Source organism: Salvelinus namaycush, chromosome 34 (genome assembly GCF_016432855.1).
Source record: "Salvelinus namaycush isolate Seneca chromosome 34, SaNama_1.0, whole genome shotgun sequence".
Taxonomy (NCBI): Eukaryota; Metazoa; Chordata; class Actinopteri; order Salmoniformes; family Salmonidae; genus Salvelinus; species Salvelinus namaycush.
Window position 1 is genome coordinate 14,364,248 of NC_052340.1, and position 21,098 is coordinate 14,385,345.

Sequence of the window (21,098 nt, forward strand, 5' to 3'; positions counted from 1 at the left end):
TTTTCCTGTGACTGCCTGCCTCCTCCATCATCTGGCCCTCACTAGACCTTAATGTCTTCCGATTGCTGTCTGCTTTCCAAGCATGCAGCTCGCCAGCTAACCCCCTGCCTCTCCAAGTTAAATACATAGATTAGATTGGCCCTTGTAATTGAATGACAATGCAAAGAAAATGCAACTACGATCCCTGAGGAAGAGAGAGACTGATTACAAGATTTTTATTTGGGGCTCACTATGTGAATGGCTTGATGACTCTGCTAACACCTAAAGGATTTGGAACCCTGCTATCAATCAGATCTGGGTTCAAATAGTGTTTGAAATCTTTCAAATACTTTGAACGTTTGCTTGAGCCTGCCTGGAGTGCCAGATGCGCAGAGTTTGCAGAGAAAAGGTCTATCAAGCACATCAAAAACAACAAACTTGCTTAAAACAATCTGATAACGATGATGATTGCGACAGTTTCAGTGCCATGTGTCTCTCACCACGTAAAGTAGGCCTAGGCAGGAGAGTGGCACATTTAAACATAAAAAAATACATTTTCCTTTCAAACCCCATCCATAAAAGATAAAGCCCTGCTTTGGAAGGATTTGACCAATCTGTTAATGATTTAAAGGCGTGGATGTGGAGGGTTAGCTAGGGTTAGACGTCCAGACCATGTTATCTGAATGGGAAGAACTCCAAGGCCCTTGGCCAATAAATTCTTCCAGTTCAGTTCACGTGGTCAACAAAGAAAAACTTTTGGCCCTACCTATGTCCTACTTACGGCCGTTTTCTGCATCTTTCCAGGGGTGTGGAGCCGTACGACTCCCCCACCACGGTGCTGGTCCAGAGGCACGAGCCCCAGGGGGTGTCCAGCATCCTCAGCAGCACCGACTTCTTCCAGAGTGAGCAGAACCGCCGAGTCATCCTAGAGAGAGTGGACAACTTCCAGCTCCGGGACAAGTACATGTTCGCCACCACTTCCACAGTAAGTGAGGTTGACCTGCAGGGGAATTATACTGATTCAACTAAGACCAGAGAGGTTTTTCAATACCTCGCAACAAAGGGCACCTATTGGTAGATGGGTAAAAAATGAATAAAAAAGCAGACATTGAATATCCCTTTGGGCATGGTGAAGTTATTAATTATACTTTGGATTGTGTATCAATATACCCAGTCACTACAAAGATACAGGTGTCCTTACTAACTCAGTTGCCGGGGAGGAAGGAAACCGCTCAGGGATTTCACCAATGGTGACTTTAAAACAGTTACAGATGTCGTGACGTGACCTTCATTAATCTGATGACTGTTATTTATTTAATCCACTAACTATGTTTAATTGTTACCCCATTTAAATGAGTCATGTAACAATTAACTCATTAGGAATTTTGGGCACCACGGAAGAAGTTGTTTAACAAGTTACCATCTCCTGAATTAAACTCTAGATATATATCGATAACAGTCACTTATTAGTCATTACCTCATATCAGTCTCATTTGGAACGTGGCAGGCTTCTTGAATCCGCAAGAACCACAGCCTTTTCTGACTATTCAGTACTACACAAATTGATTTAATTGTTTATTTAATAACTAACTAAATAGTAATACCGAATCACACAAATATTAATTTCCACAGTTTGCTGCTTCAGTGTCTAGATATTTTTGTCAGATGTTACTATGGAATACTGAAGTATAATTACAAGTATTTCATAAGTGTCAAAGGCTTTTATTGACAATTACACGAAGTTGATGCAAAGAGTCAATATTTGCAGTGTTTTTTTCAAGACCTCTGCAATCTGCCCTGGCATGCTGTCAGTTAACTTCTGGGCCACATCCTGACTGATGGCAGCCCATTCTTGCATAATCAATGCTTGGAGTTTGTCAGAATTTGTAATAACCCGGACGACGCTGGCGGTGCCCCATGGACCTCCCGGTCACGGCCGGCTGCGACAGAGCCTGGGCTCGAACCCAGAATCTCTGGTGGCACAGCTAGCACTGCGATGCAGTGCCTTAGACCACTGCGCCACCCGGGAGGCCTTGCTGGACTTTCTTGGGCGCCCTGAAGCCTTCACAACAATTGAACCGCTCTCCTTGAAGTTCTTGACGATCCACTAAATGGTTGATTTAGGTGCAATCTTACTGGCAGCAATATCCTTGCCTGTGAAGCCCTTTTTGTGCAAAGCAATGATAACGCCACATGTTTCTTTGCAGGTAAGCATGGTTGACAGAGGAAGAACAATGATTCCAAGCACCACCCTCCTTTTGAAGCTTCCCGTCTGTTATTCGAACTCAATCAGCATGACAGAGTGATCTCCAGCCTTGTCCTCGTCAACACTCACACCTGTGTTAACGAGAGAATCACTGACATGATGTCAGCTGGTCCTTTTGTGGCAGGGCTGAAATGCAGTGGATTTTTTGGGGGGGGATTCAGTTCATTTGCATGGCAAAGAGGGACTTTGCAATGAATTGCAATTCATCTTATCACTCTTCATAACATTCTGGAGTATATGCAAATTTTCATCATACAAACTGAGGCAGCAGACTTTGTGAAAATTAATACTTGTGTCATTCTCTCAACTTTTGGCCACGACTGTACACACTTGCATGAAATAAAAGACCCTAGTGGACTGACAAGATATGACAGCTTGTTACACAGAGATGGAGAATGGGGTGGGGAAAATAGAGAGAGAGGGAGAGAGGGAGAAAGTGACATTTATCGTGGATACATTCTTGGACTGTTCTCACATTAATCCTATACCTTGCACACGAACTGCCACCCGTTTGGGTAAGATATGTAATGTATTTATGTGTAGATGTCCTTGTTTGTTGTCTCTCAGTTGAAACCAATCGATCCTTCTATGGGGAATGGCTCGATCGGTGTAAGGATCTGATTTTTCACCAGAGGTCGCAATGTCCTTCAATGTCCTTGTCCTGGCTTTTCTTCTTTCCCACCTCGTGTCTTTAGTCAAAGTTCTAGGACCACTTTTACATGCCCAGCTGCAGACTGGAGATTTTAATGCATTTTTATCTTCTTCACCTCGTTTTGAGTTTCCAACCGTTTGTAACGTTTAGCTCACGCTTCACGTCTGCTGGTCTCAAGGTTGATTATTCAGGGTTCAGCTCCCGACCACTTTACATGCCAGTAGCAACCCGGCAATGTTCGGGTCTGTTGTACATTTTGTTACCAAGGCTTTTTATCCTCAGGGAAAAAGGGGTCGTTCCATCACGCCGACACGATGTCTGTGCTCACTTGGGGCGTGGCTACTGACTGGGCAGAAGTTTATATGAAAAACAATTATCTCATTAGAAGACTAAAATCACATTCCTATCTTAAGTCCCCACTGATCATTCCAAACATTCAGATGTTAGATATATGTTAGATATATTCCCACTTGTCACTTTTTGGGCAAAAAGGTTTTGGTGGCAAAAGTCTTTTGGAGACAAAGAACATTTCTTTCCAAATACTGAGGAGCAAAGGGAGAGATTCTCCTCCTGCCTAATTTACGACCAAGTGTTAAAGTGTCAAAACCGGCCCCCCCCCCCCCCCCCCCCCCTTCCCTTCTTCTGTGGGTAAGAGTGTCTGGTTGTTGTCAGCTATTTACCAAGCTGATCTGAGGCCTTTGATTCTCAACCAGGAGAGTCACACAGAGTTTAATGGCTGTGGTAGGAGAAAACTGAGGTTTGATCTACAACATTGTAGTTACTCCACAATACTAACCTAATTGGCAGAGTGAAAAGAAGGCAGCCTGTACAGAAGAAAAATATTCCAAAACATACATCCTGTTTGCAAAACTGGAAAGAATGTAGCAAATAAATTAACTTTGTCCTGAAAGCAAAGTGTTATATTTGGGGCAAACACAACACATCACTGAGTACCACTCTTCATATTTTCAAGCATGGTGATGGCTGCATCATGTTATGGGTATGCTTGTCGTCGGCAAGGACTAGGGAGAAGAGCTAAGCAGAGGCAAAATCATAGAGGAAAACCTGGTTGTCTGCTTTCCAACAGACACTGGGGGAAAAATTCACCATTTAGCAGGACAAAACCCTAAAACACAATGCCAAATATACATCCTGGTTGCTTACCAAGACGACAGAATGTTCCTAAGTGACCTAGTTAATGTTTAACTTAAATTGTCTTTAAAAATCTATGGCAAAACTTGAAAATGGCTGTCTAGCAATGATCAACAACCAACTTGACAGAGCTTGAAGAATAAAATAAAATAATGATGTGCAAATATTGTACAATCCAGGTGTGCAAAGCTCTTAGAGACTAACCCAGAAAGACTCACAGCTGTAATCGCAGCCAAAGGTGATTTTAACATGTATTGATTCAGGGGTGTGAATACTTTTGTAAATTTGATATTTCAGTATTTCTTTTTCAAAAATCGTGTAACAATGTCTGAAAACATGTTTTCACTTTGTCATTATGGGGTATTGTTTGTAGATGGGTGAGACAATTTTTATTCCGGCTGTGGCACAACAAAATGTGGAATAATTGAAGGGGTATGAATACTTTCTGAAGGACTGTAAGTCATTAGTCAAAGCCATCATATTGAACTGGTAGGCTTAAATACCTGATAAATCCACCACATGCATAGAATCGTTCTAAAGGTAGTATCTCTTATCCCTAGCTAAAGTATTTGGCCTCCTATAACCCCAGCAGTGTCTGTTTGCGATAAAGTCGCACGTTGTTTGGCATATGGAATCCACAGGCACACGACTGCTGCTTTTTGAAACAGATAGGGACAGTTTGATCCCAGGCTCCTTCCTTGGCTGTGAATCTGTGTCACAAATATCCAGCGTGCTTCGCCTGGGCGCATGCAGTCCAATAAAGCGTCATACAATGAAAGAGGAACTTAATTCTTGACCCCTCCATGAAAAGAGGAATATCTTTTGCTGTGTATGAAATGTGGACTGGAGATATGGGCCATGTCATGTACTGTGGAACACTGGGGTTAATGTGGTCTGATACATACCGATCCCATCAAAACTAGGCTGAAATATTAGTTTGCATTTGATAGCACACATGTCTATTCTGAGCCAATTACGGTTAATGATTCCTGTCTGTGCAAACTCAGACCTAGCCCTGAATAACCACGCAGACTCACTCCAGTCAACACTGTGTTGTTTAACAGCCATGGCCAAACACACGTATCTGAATCCTGGCATTACTACACACACACACACACACACACACACACACACACACACACACACACACACACACACACACACACACACACACACACACATGTAGCGGAAAGGGGAAAGAGAGAGACTGAAAGTACAATTGCAGAGGAGGGCTGTTTGGGGCATTTTCACCATGAGGAAGTGGTGTTTCTGTAAAGAAACTGAATGGAGAACTGAGGTTCTGCGCTGCTGCTTAGCTTGTGCAACCTTGATGAAATATGCATTCTTAAACCCCTATAAATATGCACATTGTGTATTGTGAATGTTTGTACATTGTAACAACCATATCTTTATTCATATCAGTCTCTTACAAATCAATTGAAACAACATTCACAGCTACAAGCATACTTCATAAAGTCTTCCCTACCAGAGGTGGGACCAAGTCATTGTTTTACAAGTCACAAGTAAGTCTCAAGTCTTAGCACTCAAGTCTCAAGTCAATACCGTCAAGTCTCGAGTCCTAAACAAGTCATAACGTGCTCTTCACAAAATGTAATACCATTTCATGTTTTTAACAATAGTAATAGTTAGTATATTACATTTACGCAAATCATGAATGCTTTTAAAAATATCTATATATTTATTACTTTCCAAATAAATGTTATATTTCCATGGAAATACATGGGTAGCCATGAGAAAGACCCCCCCCCCCCCCCCCCCCCCCCCCCCCCTCTGTGACAGCGGGAGAGGCATGGTAGGCTGGGTCGTGTGGGGTGGTTGCTCTCCTGTAGATGAATTAAACAGCAGAGTATCTGCTGGTCATCCAACATGGCAATTCACATAGAAATACATTACCTACAACAGCCGTTGCCGTGTCGAATAGAGAATCGAGTACAGATCTATATATTGTATTTCTATCTGGAAAACTGTATCTGAATGCGGTGCCTCAGATGAAATAAGCCGCCGTTCTTCATTCATTATCAATGGAGAAAGCTCAAAACTGTGGAGGACAGCAGAGACAAGGATGGTGGGATTTGTGTGAAGCATAAACACAATCAGAGGTTCAAGCACTCGCTGTAATCAGCAGGTTAGGAAGAGTACACAACCATTCTAGGAGGCACTCTGCCACAAATGTGCTCATTTGATCTTTTCCAGCTCCAAACAGCGTGATGGCGAGTCAATCTGCAAATCTAGGCAAGCAGTGAGGAGCGCACATAACAATACAGGCTCCAGACATCACAAGCCAGGCAAAAAGAAACCCATGAAACAAACAAGTTACACACACTCATAAACACACAGCCTCGTGTGATGGATAGCTGTCGGCTATATTAGCCACGACTTACCGTTCTTTGTGCAGCTTCAAATGTCGAACAAAGTTGGAAATTGTTGCGCTTCCGTCTATCATTTTCTTCCCATGTTTAGGCAAGTTGCAATCCGTTTTTTTGTTGAAACAGCGTAGTCTTTATATCCGAAAATAATATTTTTGGGTATCAACTTTCCAAGGGCTCCATCTGAATTCACCCACCGACGTTCCTCTACACTGCCACGCACAGCTTTTTCTCAGCTGGCACAATTTGATTGGCTGCTGTCCGATTCAAACTGTAATCCGTTAAATGAAGAGTTGATGCGCTACACACTTTTTAATAGCATCATTTTTAATATTGGCTTGGGGAGAGAATCAAGTCAGGTCGAGTCATAAGGCTCAAGTCCAAGTCAAGTCACGAGTCATTGGTGTTAAAGTCAAAGTCGAGTTGCAAGTCATCATATTTGTGACTCGAGTCCACACCTCTGGTCCCTACTCTCTTTGAGTAAGGCTAGCAGACTTTAACAACACATTTGCATGTGACAGAATGCGCTACTATGACGGTCTCCATAGAGGCGAGCGTATACTAAGGTGGGTCGCTCAGATTGTCAGAACAGCGAAATGGCTTATGTTGTGTCTCGTCTGCGTACCAAACCAACCTGTTGGCCAGCAGCACTCCTGTTGGTCGGGGCTAGAGAGTGCAGCTTGTCAGACATGACTGATCTATGTGCTGTTAATGACGTTGTGGTTTGGTTGTTGCTTGGTGTCACTAACCACTCATGCAAACACTCATCAGGGTTCTGTTGCCCAGTGCTGCCGTGTGCTGCAGTCTCAAGTACTGTTGCTATTCCCAATGGGCTGATTTGTTCCATAGCCAAAGGATAGTACGGTGTCTTTTTTTTCTGGCTAGAATTGTATCCCAAGCTATATCATTTCACACTTCCACTCGTAGAAAGTGATATTCCCACTTCCATTGTAGATTTGGATTGTTTTTATAGATGGTAATGAGGCTAAATACAAAAAGGCTAAACACAAACGAATGGTTGGACTGCAGTTTGTTAATCAACAACACCATTCACATGAATCAAAAATAGGCAAATTAAAAAACAATATGGAAAACTACACTAAGTGTAGAAAACATTAGGAACACCTTCCTAATATTGAGTTGCACTCCCTTTTGCCCTCAGAACAACCTCAATTCGTTGGGGTATGGACTCTACAAGGTGTCAAAAGCGTTCCACAGGGATGCTGGCCCATGTTGACGCCAATGCTTCCCAGAGTTGTGTCAGGTTGGCTGGATGTCCTTTGGGTGGTGGACCATACACACGGGAAACTGTTGAGCGTGAAAAACCCAGCAGAGTTGCAGTTCTTGACACACAAACCGGTGCGCCTGGCACCTTCTACCATACCCTATTCAAAGGCACTTAAATATTTTGCCTTGCCCATTCACCCTCTGAATGGCACACATACACAGTTCATGTCTCAATTGTCTCAAGGCTTAAAAATCCTTCTTTAACCTGTCTCATCCCCTTCATCTACACTGATTGAAGTGGATTTAACAAGTGACATCAATTAGGGATCATAGCTTTCACCTGGATTCACCTGGTCAGAATGTCATGGAAAGAGCAGGTGTTCTTTATTTTTTGTACACTCAGTGAATGTGGTTAAATTAATCACCAGAGCCTTACATTTAATAAATAAGGAACTAACATAGCTTTATATTTATATCTAAGAGCCTCTGTTGTCATATCTTTGCAGCATTAGCTTAGGGACTCAGTTAATTTTTTTGAAACTACTACAGTTGCCCTGTCTGTGACCCCACAGCTTGACCCAACCCACAGAGCAGCCCCCCCCCAGATACGGTTGAGCAGTGAGCATGTGAAACGCTCAGTGACGAAGCCCAGTCGCAGAGCATTAGCAACACCATGTCAACGCTAACTCGTCACTCTCACTCACTCTCACCCGTCTCTAGTCATACCAACTACCCAGCCCCTACTAATATCTTCGGCTGGGGCTAATAGGATTACCGTAATGAATATCACGAGCTTTTGGCAGCACAGAGCTTCTTAGGCCAATTAAAAGCCCCATAAACGCAGAGTTTTATCCCAGGCCTGACAATATAGATCCCTGAGTAATGATTGATAATCAGACCTTAAGACCTCTACTCCTTTCCATAGTCATCCGGAAGATAACTGACTTAATTAATATAAATGGATGTCAATAAGAGGTTTCTTAGGTTTTTCTTTTTGACACATTTCCTTGTTATTTGCAAGGTGTCTCAGTGGTGACGAGAGGAGGTGGAGTGTAACAAGATCAAGGACTTCCTTTTCGAATGGTTGCCTGTGCTTTCCCTGATGCGTCAATACCCCCAACGTGTTTAATGTACCCATAACGGCATAGAGCAGACCAACAACCACATTGAACAGGAGATTGCAATGCCTATTTAAGCTGCTGTTTGGACCTTTTGTTTTCCACGTAAAAGAGATTTAAGTGTTGCGACACCCAGAGAACAAGACCTAGCATTATTCCTTCGGGCAGCCATATTGGTCGCAATAGCCCTTAACGCTGTAGTGGTCCTTTACTTTCTTCCTTAACGTGTGATGCCAAACCCCACATTTCCCCAGCTCCCACTGCAATGTGTGACGCATCACACACACACACACACACACACACACACACACACACACACACACACACACACACACACACACACACACACACACACACACAACAGGGCACTTTGCTGTAAAAAACGATGTGACATGTCCAGTGTGAGAGAAGGAGGGCGGAGATAAACATGCCACTTAAAAGCAATGGGAGGTCTGGGAAATGGCTCTATGTCTCTCAGATTAACAGCTACCTCCTGGCTGGATAAACAAACCACAACGGCAGCTCCTATAGGCTCGGCTCTGCAGGAGGACTGGAGAGGACAGGGTTTCATGTGCCCCCCCACTACTATTCTTCTAGTTTATTGGTTTAGATATAGAACGTGAAAAGGGAGGGGGGTTATCCAAATATCATCATTTGCATTGGAAGCACAGTGCTTCTGTTCTGAGCAGCTAGATTGCTGAAGGTATATACTTGCTATGAATATGTAAAGATGAATCAATTCAATAAGAATGCTACTCATGGTGTTCAGTATCTGTTCCTGGTATTTATATTAACATAATGACACTTCATAATGACTTAATAATCATTTCATGATAGTTGGATGGATGGTTAAGACACCGTACACTTGTTAAAGCAAGGTTTGATTTGAATCACTGGTGGATAGAATCCATTTTCCACAGATCATCAGACCTCTTTTCTGTCATGGAAGCCAGTCAAGCTACTGTGGTTGAAATGACCCCCCCCCCGGCCTGCTGTCATTGAAGCATTGAAGCAGTAGTCTTTTCCGAGAATAAGTTTCCATGCCCACATTGTGTTGTTGTGGCTGCTTGGCTTTCAGAACACTGCAGACTCTGTCGCGGGGATGGAACGTTAACAGCAACAGTAGATAAATCAATAGGTTGAATAGCGCTGTGAGGATCCAGACCTGCAGACAGACGGACTCACACGCAGGCAGGCACATTGTGTCTCAGGGAACAGGGAGTCACTTTGTTGCGCCTGCTGGGTCATCAGATAAAAGACAGACTACATGACATGAATGCTCGCCTAGATCCATCAGTCATCAGTGGGGGAACTGGGAAAGCTCTCAGTGAGCGTGCGCGCATGTTTTGTTTGTTTTTATTTATTATCTTGGCTGCCTTGAGGGTGCTCTCTGTTAATCAAAGATGATGCCATGAACCTGATTGCCGTCCTATGCGGTGAATAGTTATGTGATGTTCTGGTGCTCTTATTTTCTGCCTGCTTTCCAACTGTGCACCACTAGTGTGGCTGTGTTTTGCCTGTTTGTGTGTGGTTGTCTGTGTGGCCCGTCAGACTGAAGTATTATTTCAGTGCATTACTGAAGCCATCTGTCCTCTTCATTGTTAGCATCATCGTGGGATTTCCATGTCTGTGTGACACATCTCTTTTCCACAAACTGTTGGCTGCTCTATGATGTTAACACTGTCCTTTGTACTCATATTTTATAACATTGTTTTGTCCCAGCTCGGTAAAGATACGTGTATTAATCGGTGTGTGTGCGTGCGTGCGCGCCTCAATAACTACAAATATAATCATATTAAACTGTGTATTTGGCCTCCCTAATAAAGTGTACACGCTTGACATTTATTACCTGCAGCTTTTAATGAAGAGAATATTTCTGTTAGTTGTTAATGGAGGGCAGAAGGCCAGACAGGCTGTTAGTGGTCCCATTCTGCTGATGTGAGCCTAGCTTAGCCAATCCCTGGGAGGCAGATCACATGGTGTCGGTGTTGCCAGACTGACACGTAAGAGGAGACACATCACTGGTTGCGTCTCAAATGGCACCCTATATAGTGCACTACTTTTGACCAGGCTCCATTAGTCTCTGGTCTAAAGTAGTGCACTTTGTAGGGAATAGGGTGCCATTTGGGATGCAAATAGCGTCTCAGGTCTCTCTGGGGATCCGGAGGGCGGCGAGACTCGACGCTTTGGTCTTCCTGCTTGTAATTCATTAAAGATTACAGCCCCTTCCCCTCCCTTGAACAAAGTGGTCTCGCTGACATAACAATGAGATTTGGCCTTTGATTGTTCTCATTGGCACACTGAGCTTACAATCCGCCCAACAGTACAGATGATTCATCACATGAGTCTTTAAAAGCCCTGAAAGACGATGGCCAGAGCTTACCCATGATTTTTCACAATTATTTAAGTCAATAAGTCATAGTTTCCACTTCGTGCAAATCCTTGTGAGTGCGGTGTCTTTTCCTATGATATGACATACAAATTATTTTCAGCCTACCATTCGTTTCAGGGCTGGGGTTTATTTGAATGTTAACACCCACCAGCATGGTGTTGTTTATTATTCAGAAATAGCTGCAAAGTTGCTCCTCTTCGTGACTGAGATGAGCCAAACAGCCTTGTGTCCACTTGGCCACCTGCGCAATGGAGGAAATTAAAACGGGGTGCAAATTTGTTTTTCCACCTTATTTTGGAGCTAGTCTGTATTAAAAATGTATATACAGCACTCATGTATATATACCTACTCATTCAAGGGTTTTTCTTAATTTTTTACTATTTTCGAAGTTGTAGAATAATAGTGAAGACATCAACACTATGAAATAACACATATGGAATCATGTAGTAACCAAAAAAGTGTTAACCAAATCAAAATATATTTTATATTTGAGAGTCTTCAAAGTAGCCTCCCTTTGCCTTGATTACAGCTTTTCACACTCTTGGCATTCTCTCAACCAGCTTCATGAGGTTGTCACCTGGAATATATTTCAATTCTTAATGTGTTTGAGCCAATCAGTTGTGTTGTGACAAGGTAGGGGTGGTACTTCAATTTCAAGAACTTTGAAAGTTTCTTCAAGTGCAGTCGCAAAATCCATCAAGTGCTATGATGAAACTGGCTCTCATGAGGACCGTCACAGGAAAGGAAGACCCAGAGTTACCTCTGCTGCACAGGATAAGTTCATTAGAGTTAACTGCACCTCAGATTGCAGCCCTAATAAATGCTTCACAGAGTTCAAGTAACAGACACATCTCAACATCAACTGTTCAGAGGAGACTGCGTGAATTAGGCCTTCATGGTCAAATTGCTGCAAAGAAACCACTACTAAAGGGCACCAATAAGAAGAAGAGACTACTTGAGCCAAGAAACACGAGCAATGGACATTAGACCGGTGGAAATCTGTCCTTTGGTCTGATGAGTCCAAATTCGAGATTTTTGCTTCCAACTGCCGTGTCTTTGTGAGACGCAGAGTAGGTGAACGTTCAATCGCTGAATGTGTGGTTCCCACCATGAAGCATGGAAGAGGAGTTGTGATGGTGTGGGGGTGCTTTGCTGGTGACACTGTCTGTGATTTTATTTAGAATTCAAGGCACACTTCACCAGCATGGCTACCACAGCATTCTGCAGCAATACGCCATCCCATCTGCTTTGCGCTTAGTGGGACTATCATTTGTTTATCAAGAGAACAATGACCCAAAACACACTTCCAGGCTGTGTAAGGGCTATTTGACCAACGAGAGTGATGTAGTGCTGCATCAGATGACCTGGCCTCCTCAACCCAATTGAAATGCTTTGTGATGAGTTGGACCGCAGAGTGAATGTAAAGCAGCCAACAAGTGCTCAGCATATGTGTGAACTCCTTCTTGTTGGAAAAGCATTATTCATGAAGCTGGTTGAGAGAATGCCAAGAGTGTGCAAAGCTGTCATCAAGGCAAAGGGTGGCTACCTTGAAGAATCTCAAAAATGAAATATATTTTGATTTGTTTAACACTTTTTTTGGTTGCTACATGATTCCATATGTGTTATTTCATAGTTTGATGTCTTTACTATTATTCTACAACGTAGAAAATAGTAAAAAACAATAAAAAAAATAGTAAAAAGATATAGTAAAAAACCTTTGAGTAGGTGTGTCCAAGCTTTTGACTGGTACTGTATATAAATGTTATAATTGCTTGATGTAATAGTATATTGCAATCCCCCGTCGCCCCAAGATGGATTATTTTGACCACTAAAGTTTTGCCTCACTACACACTCCACTGCTTTGATTGGTCTAACATTACCTAGAAACCACAAGTGTCTATCCAGATAATGAAAAGGCACTCGTGAAAAAAGTTCAAGGAAATTATAGTAACATGTCATTTGCGGTGTGGATGATCATGAGCAAAGTCATTGTAGCCTATCATTTCACTTCCCCTGTGAGAACCATGTACCGCAGCCAAAGCCTGCCAGCAGCCTACCTACTACCAAAGGTTGTCCATTAAAATGTAGAAAAATGCATATCAGCTATCTTTCAATACTTATCCATATTACCGGAGCTTCATATTATTCTTTATAAGCCTTTCTATGGCGGATTCGCGGTCACAATTTTTTGGAAGATGTGAAAACTTTGGAGGTAACAATAGATGGTGACGTCAAAGATAGGCCAGTTGTTTCCATCTGTGTGAGTTTTCCCTAAATCAATGCTTATGACAAATCCAGAAGCAGCCATTACTGGCTAATCTTTTGAATATGGTATAGGCCTAGTAAAAAATAACTGTAACAGAACATTAGCTAAGATAAGATAAGGTTAGCATGCTAGCTAGCTACACTGCCAGCTGCCAGTGCCCTATTTGCTGATGTTTATAAACACCACGTGGAAATTCCCACACCCAATTTGTGAATATGATTAAGTAGTAAATCTTCGAAGTTGGAACCTAAACGTGCATTTCCTCTCTAGGACAGGAAATTACGTTGACATAGTGTTGTCAACTTTCTCTGGGGGGTCCTTTTAATAATAGCAGATTCTATAATAATTTTGTCACGTTAGTCATAATTAGAAGGTAGGCATTAAGCCGTCTCCATGGCTCTTTGTGTTTATTTATTGATTCATTGATTGATTTATTAATTGTACATCTGTTGGTTCCAGACTTTGTTGGGGAGTCATGAACCATCCTCCGTCCAGCTGTGGGTGTCCTACAACCGCCAGCCAATGAAAGCCGCCCAGTTCATGACCCGCCACCCAATCACAGTGAGTTTCCAGGCCTGCTTCGCCACACCAGAACATCCTCTCTGTGGCTCCTAGTTGTCTCCTAGTCTAGAGAACAAACCTGTCACTGTATCGTTGATGAAATTGGGAAAATGTGTTTGTAAGGAAATGCTATAACTATACTATGTAGTTGACAGCTCAACATGAGCCAGAAATCACAAGACCAATCACAGAAAATACTTTAAGGCGTTACACTCCACTCACGGTAGAAAGATTTTAATTCCATGACATTATTTATCTTAAAAATTAACCTGTTTTTGTATAATAAAAGTTGAATTACAATCATCAGCTTTTAGTTGTGGGAGAATCACACCATGCCCTTCCCAAATAAGGAAAACTGCCCAACGTCTCTCTTCTTCTCCTGCAGGAGTACTACATCGCTGACGCCTCGGAGGACCAGGTGTTTGTTTGTGTCAACCACCTCAACAACGTCACCCACCTGTACATCTCAGACACGCAGGGCCTGTCCTTCTCTTTGTCCCTGGAGAATGTGCTATACTACAGCCCAGAGGGTTCAGGCAGCAACACCCTCATCAGGTAGGCACAATATTCCTAGTGCTTCTCAATACTCTACTGGGGGGGTTGCACAATTCTGCTCCAGGCCAGCACTTACACACCCACTTCCTCTATTTGACCTAATCAACCAATATCGGGTTGCTCATTTTTGTTTCAGGCCGGCCCAGCACTAACCCACCTGATTTGATATATTAACTAATCACAGGTTGCACATTTTTGTTGGGGTAGGACCAAAATGTGCGCCCCTTTGGTGTATCCCCCCAGGAACAGATTTGGAAACACTGCAGTATTCTACTAAGCAACAATGAATCCGAGATCTGGGTTCAATTAGTATTGGTGTCTTTCAAATACTTAAGCTGCCCTTGATTGAGCTTACCTGACACAACGGAATCAAAAGAAAAGTCCCAAAAGTGCAAACCCTGCCCGTCTGACACTCCAGGCAGGCTCAATCAATCACCCAAAGCATTTCAAAGAAAACAAGTACTATTTGAAGTCTGCAATATTCTGATGTGACTCACAGTTAAGGCAGCCTAATTAGTAGAAAACACTATGAGATCTGTAGTGTCTTGCTAGGAACAAAGTAACAGAACTCACCTTGATCAAGTACACACACCCTTGGATCAATTATACCCACCTTGATCAAGCGCACCCACCCAACTGTATTTATTTTGAAGGAGAGATGAGAGGAGGCTGTTCTACGTCTGTTCATTGCAGCACTGGGGGACCTCCTGGTGTGCATTCCTAGTGACGACAATGAGTCAGCGTGTGTGTGTGTTTTCTCCTCAGTGTTGGTAAACAACAGCAGGGCCTTTGCATGTGTTTACATGTTTAAATCCCAGGGACCAGGATGTTGGATGTTTGCTGAGTCCATGTTGTCATGGCGCGGCAGTGTAGCGTAATGCGTCCAGGGCCTATAATTAGTCAAATGACTAGGTTCCAGCTACCTGGAGTTGTTGTGTTGTGAGAGCAGCTTCATTGCTTCTTGATAGTGACACGAGCAGAACACGTGTTTCCTTTAAACAACACAAGATACACTGAACGTGATACTGTATTGTTGTTGATGCTGATCATGTCTGTGTGTATATGTGCATCTGTCTGTGTTTGTGTACCTACGCCTGTGTGTGTGTGTGTGTTTCATCCCAGGTACTTTACCAATGAGCCCTTTGCTGACCTGCACCGCGTGGAGGGTCTGCGTGGCGTCTTCGTGGCCACGCTCATCAACGGCTCACTCAGCAAGGACAACATGCGCTCCGTAATCACCTTCGACAAGGGGGGCACCTGGGAGCTGCTGCAGGCCCCCTCCGCTGACAGCCTGGGAGGAACACTGGACTGCCAGGTAGTTAGCTAGCTGTTACAGTAACATCTGATACAGGATACCGAAACACAGACCCTAGATTTTAGCTGCCTGGCAGACCATTGCTGGCAGCTTCAGCAATGTGACATCATACACATCGGGGCGACAACAACAGGATTACACGAAGCAGACCATACTCTTTGTTCTTTTAAAAAACCTGCTGCATGAAAAATATTGTGTGCTATAGCTTGGAAAATAAATAAATGTGAGTCTGGATGACAACGTAATGTTTGTTTCCAACATTAGGGCTGTTTTCCTAAATAAGTTATATCCGCTTCGGGTTTTGTTTCCTTTCCACGATACTAGCGAGTGTCGCGATGCTAGTATCATCCCAGCACTAAGCAAGATCTGCCCAAGACTCCCACTGTTGGCTCTTGTTAATGTAGGCATACCTGAATGGAGGGCAAAAACTTGGAAGAGACAATAAAGTGACAGTCTTGGCAGAATTTAATTATTTTCTTGTTGATGTCTGTAAGCAGGAAGTTGCCTTGTTGTGTGTAACACTGTCAAAGTGCTGAGTCTGAGTCCTTTGAGGTAGGAATTGGGTGTGGGATAATATGAACCTACATTAGTGGTTAGGAACAACAGCCATGAGGCCACACGGTGTGTGTTTGCATTCTAAAGGGGAAGTGGGTTTGGTTGCAAACAGGTGTGTTCTGTTTGGTTTTTAGAAAGTGGTCGTGTCCCTTGTACTAAAATGTATGCACTCACTACTATAACCCGCTCTGGATAAGAGTGTCTGCTAAATTTACTATAATGTAAATGTAGCTTCACTTCTGAGGAAATAGTTTATATTTGTATTTATTTCTTTTTGGTTTTGCCAGATTGTTGTCTCCATTGACCGTTGACCTAACACTTCTCCCTCCACAACGCCTCTCCCTTCTCCCTCCACAACGCCTCTCCATCTCTCCCTTCTCCCTCCACAACGCCTCTCCATCTCTCCCTCCTCCCTCCACAACGCCTCTCCATCCCTCCCTTCTCCCTCCACAACGCCTCTCCATCTCTCCCTCCTCCCTCCACAACGCCTCTCCATCTCTCCCTTCTCCCTCCACAACGCCTCTCCATCCCTCCCTTCTCCCTCCACAACGCCTCTCTATCTCTCCCTCCTCCCTCCACAATGCCTCTCCATCTCTCCCTCCTCCCTCCAACGCCTCTCCATCTCTCCCTTCTCCCTCCACAACGCCTCTCCATCTCTCCCTCCTCCCTCCACAATGCCTCTCCATCTCTCCCTTCTCCCTCCACAACGCCTCTCCATCCCTCCCTTCTCCCTCCACAACGCCTCTCCATCCCTCCCTTCTCCCTCCACAACGCCTCTCCATCCCTCCCTTCTCCCTCCACAATGCCTCTCCATCTCTCCCTCCTCCCTCCACAATGCCTCTCCATCTCTCCCTTCTCCCTCCACAACGCCTCTCCATCTCTCCCTTCTCCCTCCACAACGCCTCTCCATCCCTCCCTTCTCCCTCCACAACGCCTCTCCATCCCTCCCTTCTCCCTCCACAACGCCTCTCCATCTCTCCCTTCTCCCTCCACAACGCCTCTCCATCTCTCCCTTCTCCCTCCACAACGCCTCTCCATCTCTCCCTCCTCCCTCCACAATGCCTCTCCATCCCTCCCTTCTCCCTCCACAACACCTCTCCATCTCTCCCTTCTCCCTCCACAACGCCTCTCCATCCCTCCCTTCTCCCTCCACAACGCCTCTCCATCCCTCCCTTCTCCCTCCACAACGCCTCTCCATCTCTCCCTTCTCCCTCCACAACGCCTCTCCATCCCTCCCTTCTCCCTCCACAACGCCTCTCCATCTCTCCCTTCTCCCTCCACAACGCCTCTCCATCTCTCCCTTCTCCCTCCAACGCCTCTCCATCCCTCCCTCCTCCCTCCACAATGCCTCTCCATCCCTCCCTTCTCCCTCCACAACGCCTCTCCATCCCTCCCTTCTCCCTCCACAACGCCTCTCCATCTCTCCCTTCTCCCTCCACAACGCCTCTCCATCTCTCCCTTCTCCCTCCACAACGCCTCTCTATCCCTCCCTCCCCTCCATCCCTTTTCTATACCCTCTCGGTACTTCTCTATCTCCCCCATCCTGTCCCTCTCTCTCTCCGTAGCTCTCCAAAGGCTGCTCCCTCCACCTGGCCCAGCGCTGGAGCCAGCTTCTCAACATTCAGCTGCGCAGGATGCCCATACTGTCCAAGGAGTCAGCGCCAGGGCTCATCATGGCCACAGGTGGGGAAGGCTTAGACTAGCATCATACAACTACAATGACTATTTATTTTAAAATACATACAGTACCAGTCAAAAGTTTGGACACACCTACTCATTCAAGTTTTTTTTTTGGGGTACTATTTTCTACATTGTAAAATAATAGTGAAGACATCAAAACTATGAAATCCAGAACATTTCAAGAACTTTGAAAGTTTCTTCAGTCGCAAAACCATCAAAACCATCAAGCACTATGATGAAACTGTCTCTCATGAGGACCGCCACAGGAAAAGAAGAGCCCGAGTTACCTCCTGCAGAGGATATGTTCATTAGAGTTACCAGCCTCAGAAATTGCAGCCCAAATAAATGCTTCACAGAGTTCAAGTAACAGACACATCTAACCATCAACTGTTCAGAGGAGACTGCGTGAATCAGGCCTTCATGGTCAAATTGCTGCAAAGAAACCACTACTAAAGGACACCAATAATAAGAAGAGACTTGCTTGAGCCAAGAAACACGAGCAATGGACATTAGACTGGTGGAAATCTGTCCTTTGGTCTGATGAGTCCAAATTGAGGTTTTTGGTTCCAACCGCCATGTCTTTGTGAGACGCAGAGTAGGTGAACGGATGATCTCTGCATGTGTGGTTCCCACCTTGAAGCATGGAGGAGGAGGTGTGATGGTGTGGGGGTGCTTTTCTGGTGACGCTGTCTGTGATTTATTTAGAATTCAAGGCACACTTAACCAGCATGGCTACCACAGCATTTTGCAGCGATACGCCGTCCCATTTGGTTTGCACTTAGTGGGGCTGTCATTTGTTTTTCAATAGGACAATGACATAAACACACCTCCAGGCTGTGTAAGGGCTATTTGACCAAAAAGGAGAGTGATGGAGTGCTGCATCAGATGACCTGGCCTCCACAATCACCCGACCTCAACCCAATTGAGATGGTTTAGGATGAGTTGGGCCACAGAGTGAAGGAAAAGCAGCCAACAAGTGCTCAGCATATGTGTGAACTCCTTCATGACTTTTGGAAAAGCATTCCAGGTGAAGCTGGTTGAGAGAATGCCAAGAGTATAAAAAAGCTGTTATTAAGGCAAAGGGTGGCTACTTTGAACAATCTAAAATATCTTTTGATTTGTTTTAACACTTTTTGGGTTGTTTATGTGTTATTTCATAGTTTTGATGTCTTCGCTATTATTCTACAATGTAAAAAATAGTACAAATTAAGAAAAACACTTGAATGAGTAAGTGTGTCCAAACTTTTGACTGGTACTGTATATTTTTAAAGATGGAGAGAGACAGTGGGGAAAGAAAGAGGAAGGTTGTGTTAAAGGGATCCCATACTGCTACGGCATTACCGCTGTACACGCCAGGCCACTTAATTACCATTTCTATGGCGAATACGTGACTTCCCTTATGGTGGTGCAACTTCCTCTGATCTGATAGAGAGGACCACTTCCTCCACCAGTCAATCACACAGGAAATGAGACTGTGCATAAAAAGCTGCCGAGTCTCTCCTTCCTGCTTGTTTGTCTGTGTTCAGTTTTTATTTCTTTTTAACCTTTATTAACCTTTATTTATTCAGGCAATTCAGTTGAGAGCTAATTCTTATTCACAGCGTGTGTGTGTGTGCGCATGCACGCGTTTTTCTGAGTGCGTGTGTTCATGGTTTGTGCGAATGTGTGTGTGTGTGTGCATGCATGTATAACTGCGTGTACTCAGGTCAGAGCAATAGTCTTTGACTGGTGCTACACGAGGAGCAGTTGGACACATCCATTGTGTTTAATCCACTAAAATTGTCTCTCTGTCTCTACCTCGTCACGCTTCTGCCTGCTTGGCCGAGTACATTGATTTCCTTTGTAGCTGTGTCTGGAAGGAGGAAGACGCCTCTACACCCTGCGAGCTGCTAGAACCCTTAATTCAATTATTAGTAGATAATGGCCACGGGGAGAAGTGCAGAGAGGAGCAGGGAGGGAGGGCTGCGGAAACACTATGCCCCTCTCGTCCATGTTATCGCTCACACACAGATGCACTAATTACTTCTGCCTCACCCAGCGGGTACAAGCAAACACACACACAGACCGTCGCTCTCTTTGTGTGGACCCAGCCAGCCACACACGACCAGCATCCCCACACCACCTATCAGGGGGAACGTTTCCACCGAAGCATTTTGTTTTGTGACTTGTTCCTGTATACAATTTCTTAATTTGTAAAGCACCGTTAATATGGCCTCCAAGAGCGACGGTCATTAGTGGGGGTGCAGGGGAGGAGAACATCATTCACATACAGTAGCTTCATTAAACAGCTCTCAGGATGAGTGTCACACAGAGAGAGAGCCGTACACAACTACATAAAACAATAAAGAGTTGGAGTCAGAGCTTTGATACCTGCTGTAATCCATATTGCACTGGTGAATTGTACAACAGGTATCAGTACGCCACACCGTTAGGTGCAACATGGTAGTCTACATCCACATAGGATAAATAGATATATGATGTTAGACATTAGACTCATTACACTCGTTAGGGCCTTCCCCCTAGAATGACTGCAGACCGATTTTGATATTATTCATGCCTATATGTTCAGCACATGGTAAGGACAGAGTATTGACACTGCAATCTAATGTTAACAATAAAGCACACTAGAGAATAGACATAGGTCTATCTCTTGATCTCAAGCATCTGTTTTAAAAACCCTGGATAGAATCTATCCCTGTATAGAGCCACCCAGCTATAGGGCCATGCTACACTAGCCGCTTTCTCCATGGTTGCGTCTCAAATCGCACCCTGTTCCCTGTATAGTGAGCTACTTTTTCTCTGTTGTCGGCTTTGTGTGCTCTGGGCTGGCCGCTGTGCTCGGGTGCGTCCCAAATCGCACCCTATTCCCTATGCATGTAGTGCACTACTCTTGACCAGGGCCCATAGGGCTTTGGTTGAAATTAGTGCACTATGTAGGGAATAGGGTGCTGTTTGGGACACAAGCTGGGACACAGGCTGGGATACTGCTGGCA

General features: G+C 44.2%; 1 protein-coding gene across 2 annotated transcripts in view; it reads left to right on the forward strand.

Moving 5' to 3' along the window:
- Positions 1 to 21,098, forward strand: part of LOC120029073 (sortilin-related receptor-like) — a 78,888-nt gene that overhangs the window by 19,911 nt on the left and 37,879 nt on the right. For both annotated transcript variants that reach the window (XM_038974378.1, XM_038974379.1), the window contains exons 6-10: positions 784 to 964; positions 13,899 to 14,000; positions 14,386 to 14,555; positions 15,678 to 15,870; positions 17,991 to 18,108. In XM_038974378.1, coding sequence (XP_038830306.1) covers positions 784 to 964; positions 13,899 to 14,000; positions 14,386 to 14,555; positions 15,678 to 15,870; positions 17,991 to 18,108 — 764 coding nt within the window. The remainder of the gene's footprint in view (positions 1 to 783; positions 965 to 13,898; positions 14,001 to 14,385; positions 14,556 to 15,677; positions 15,871 to 17,990; positions 18,109 to 21,098) is intronic.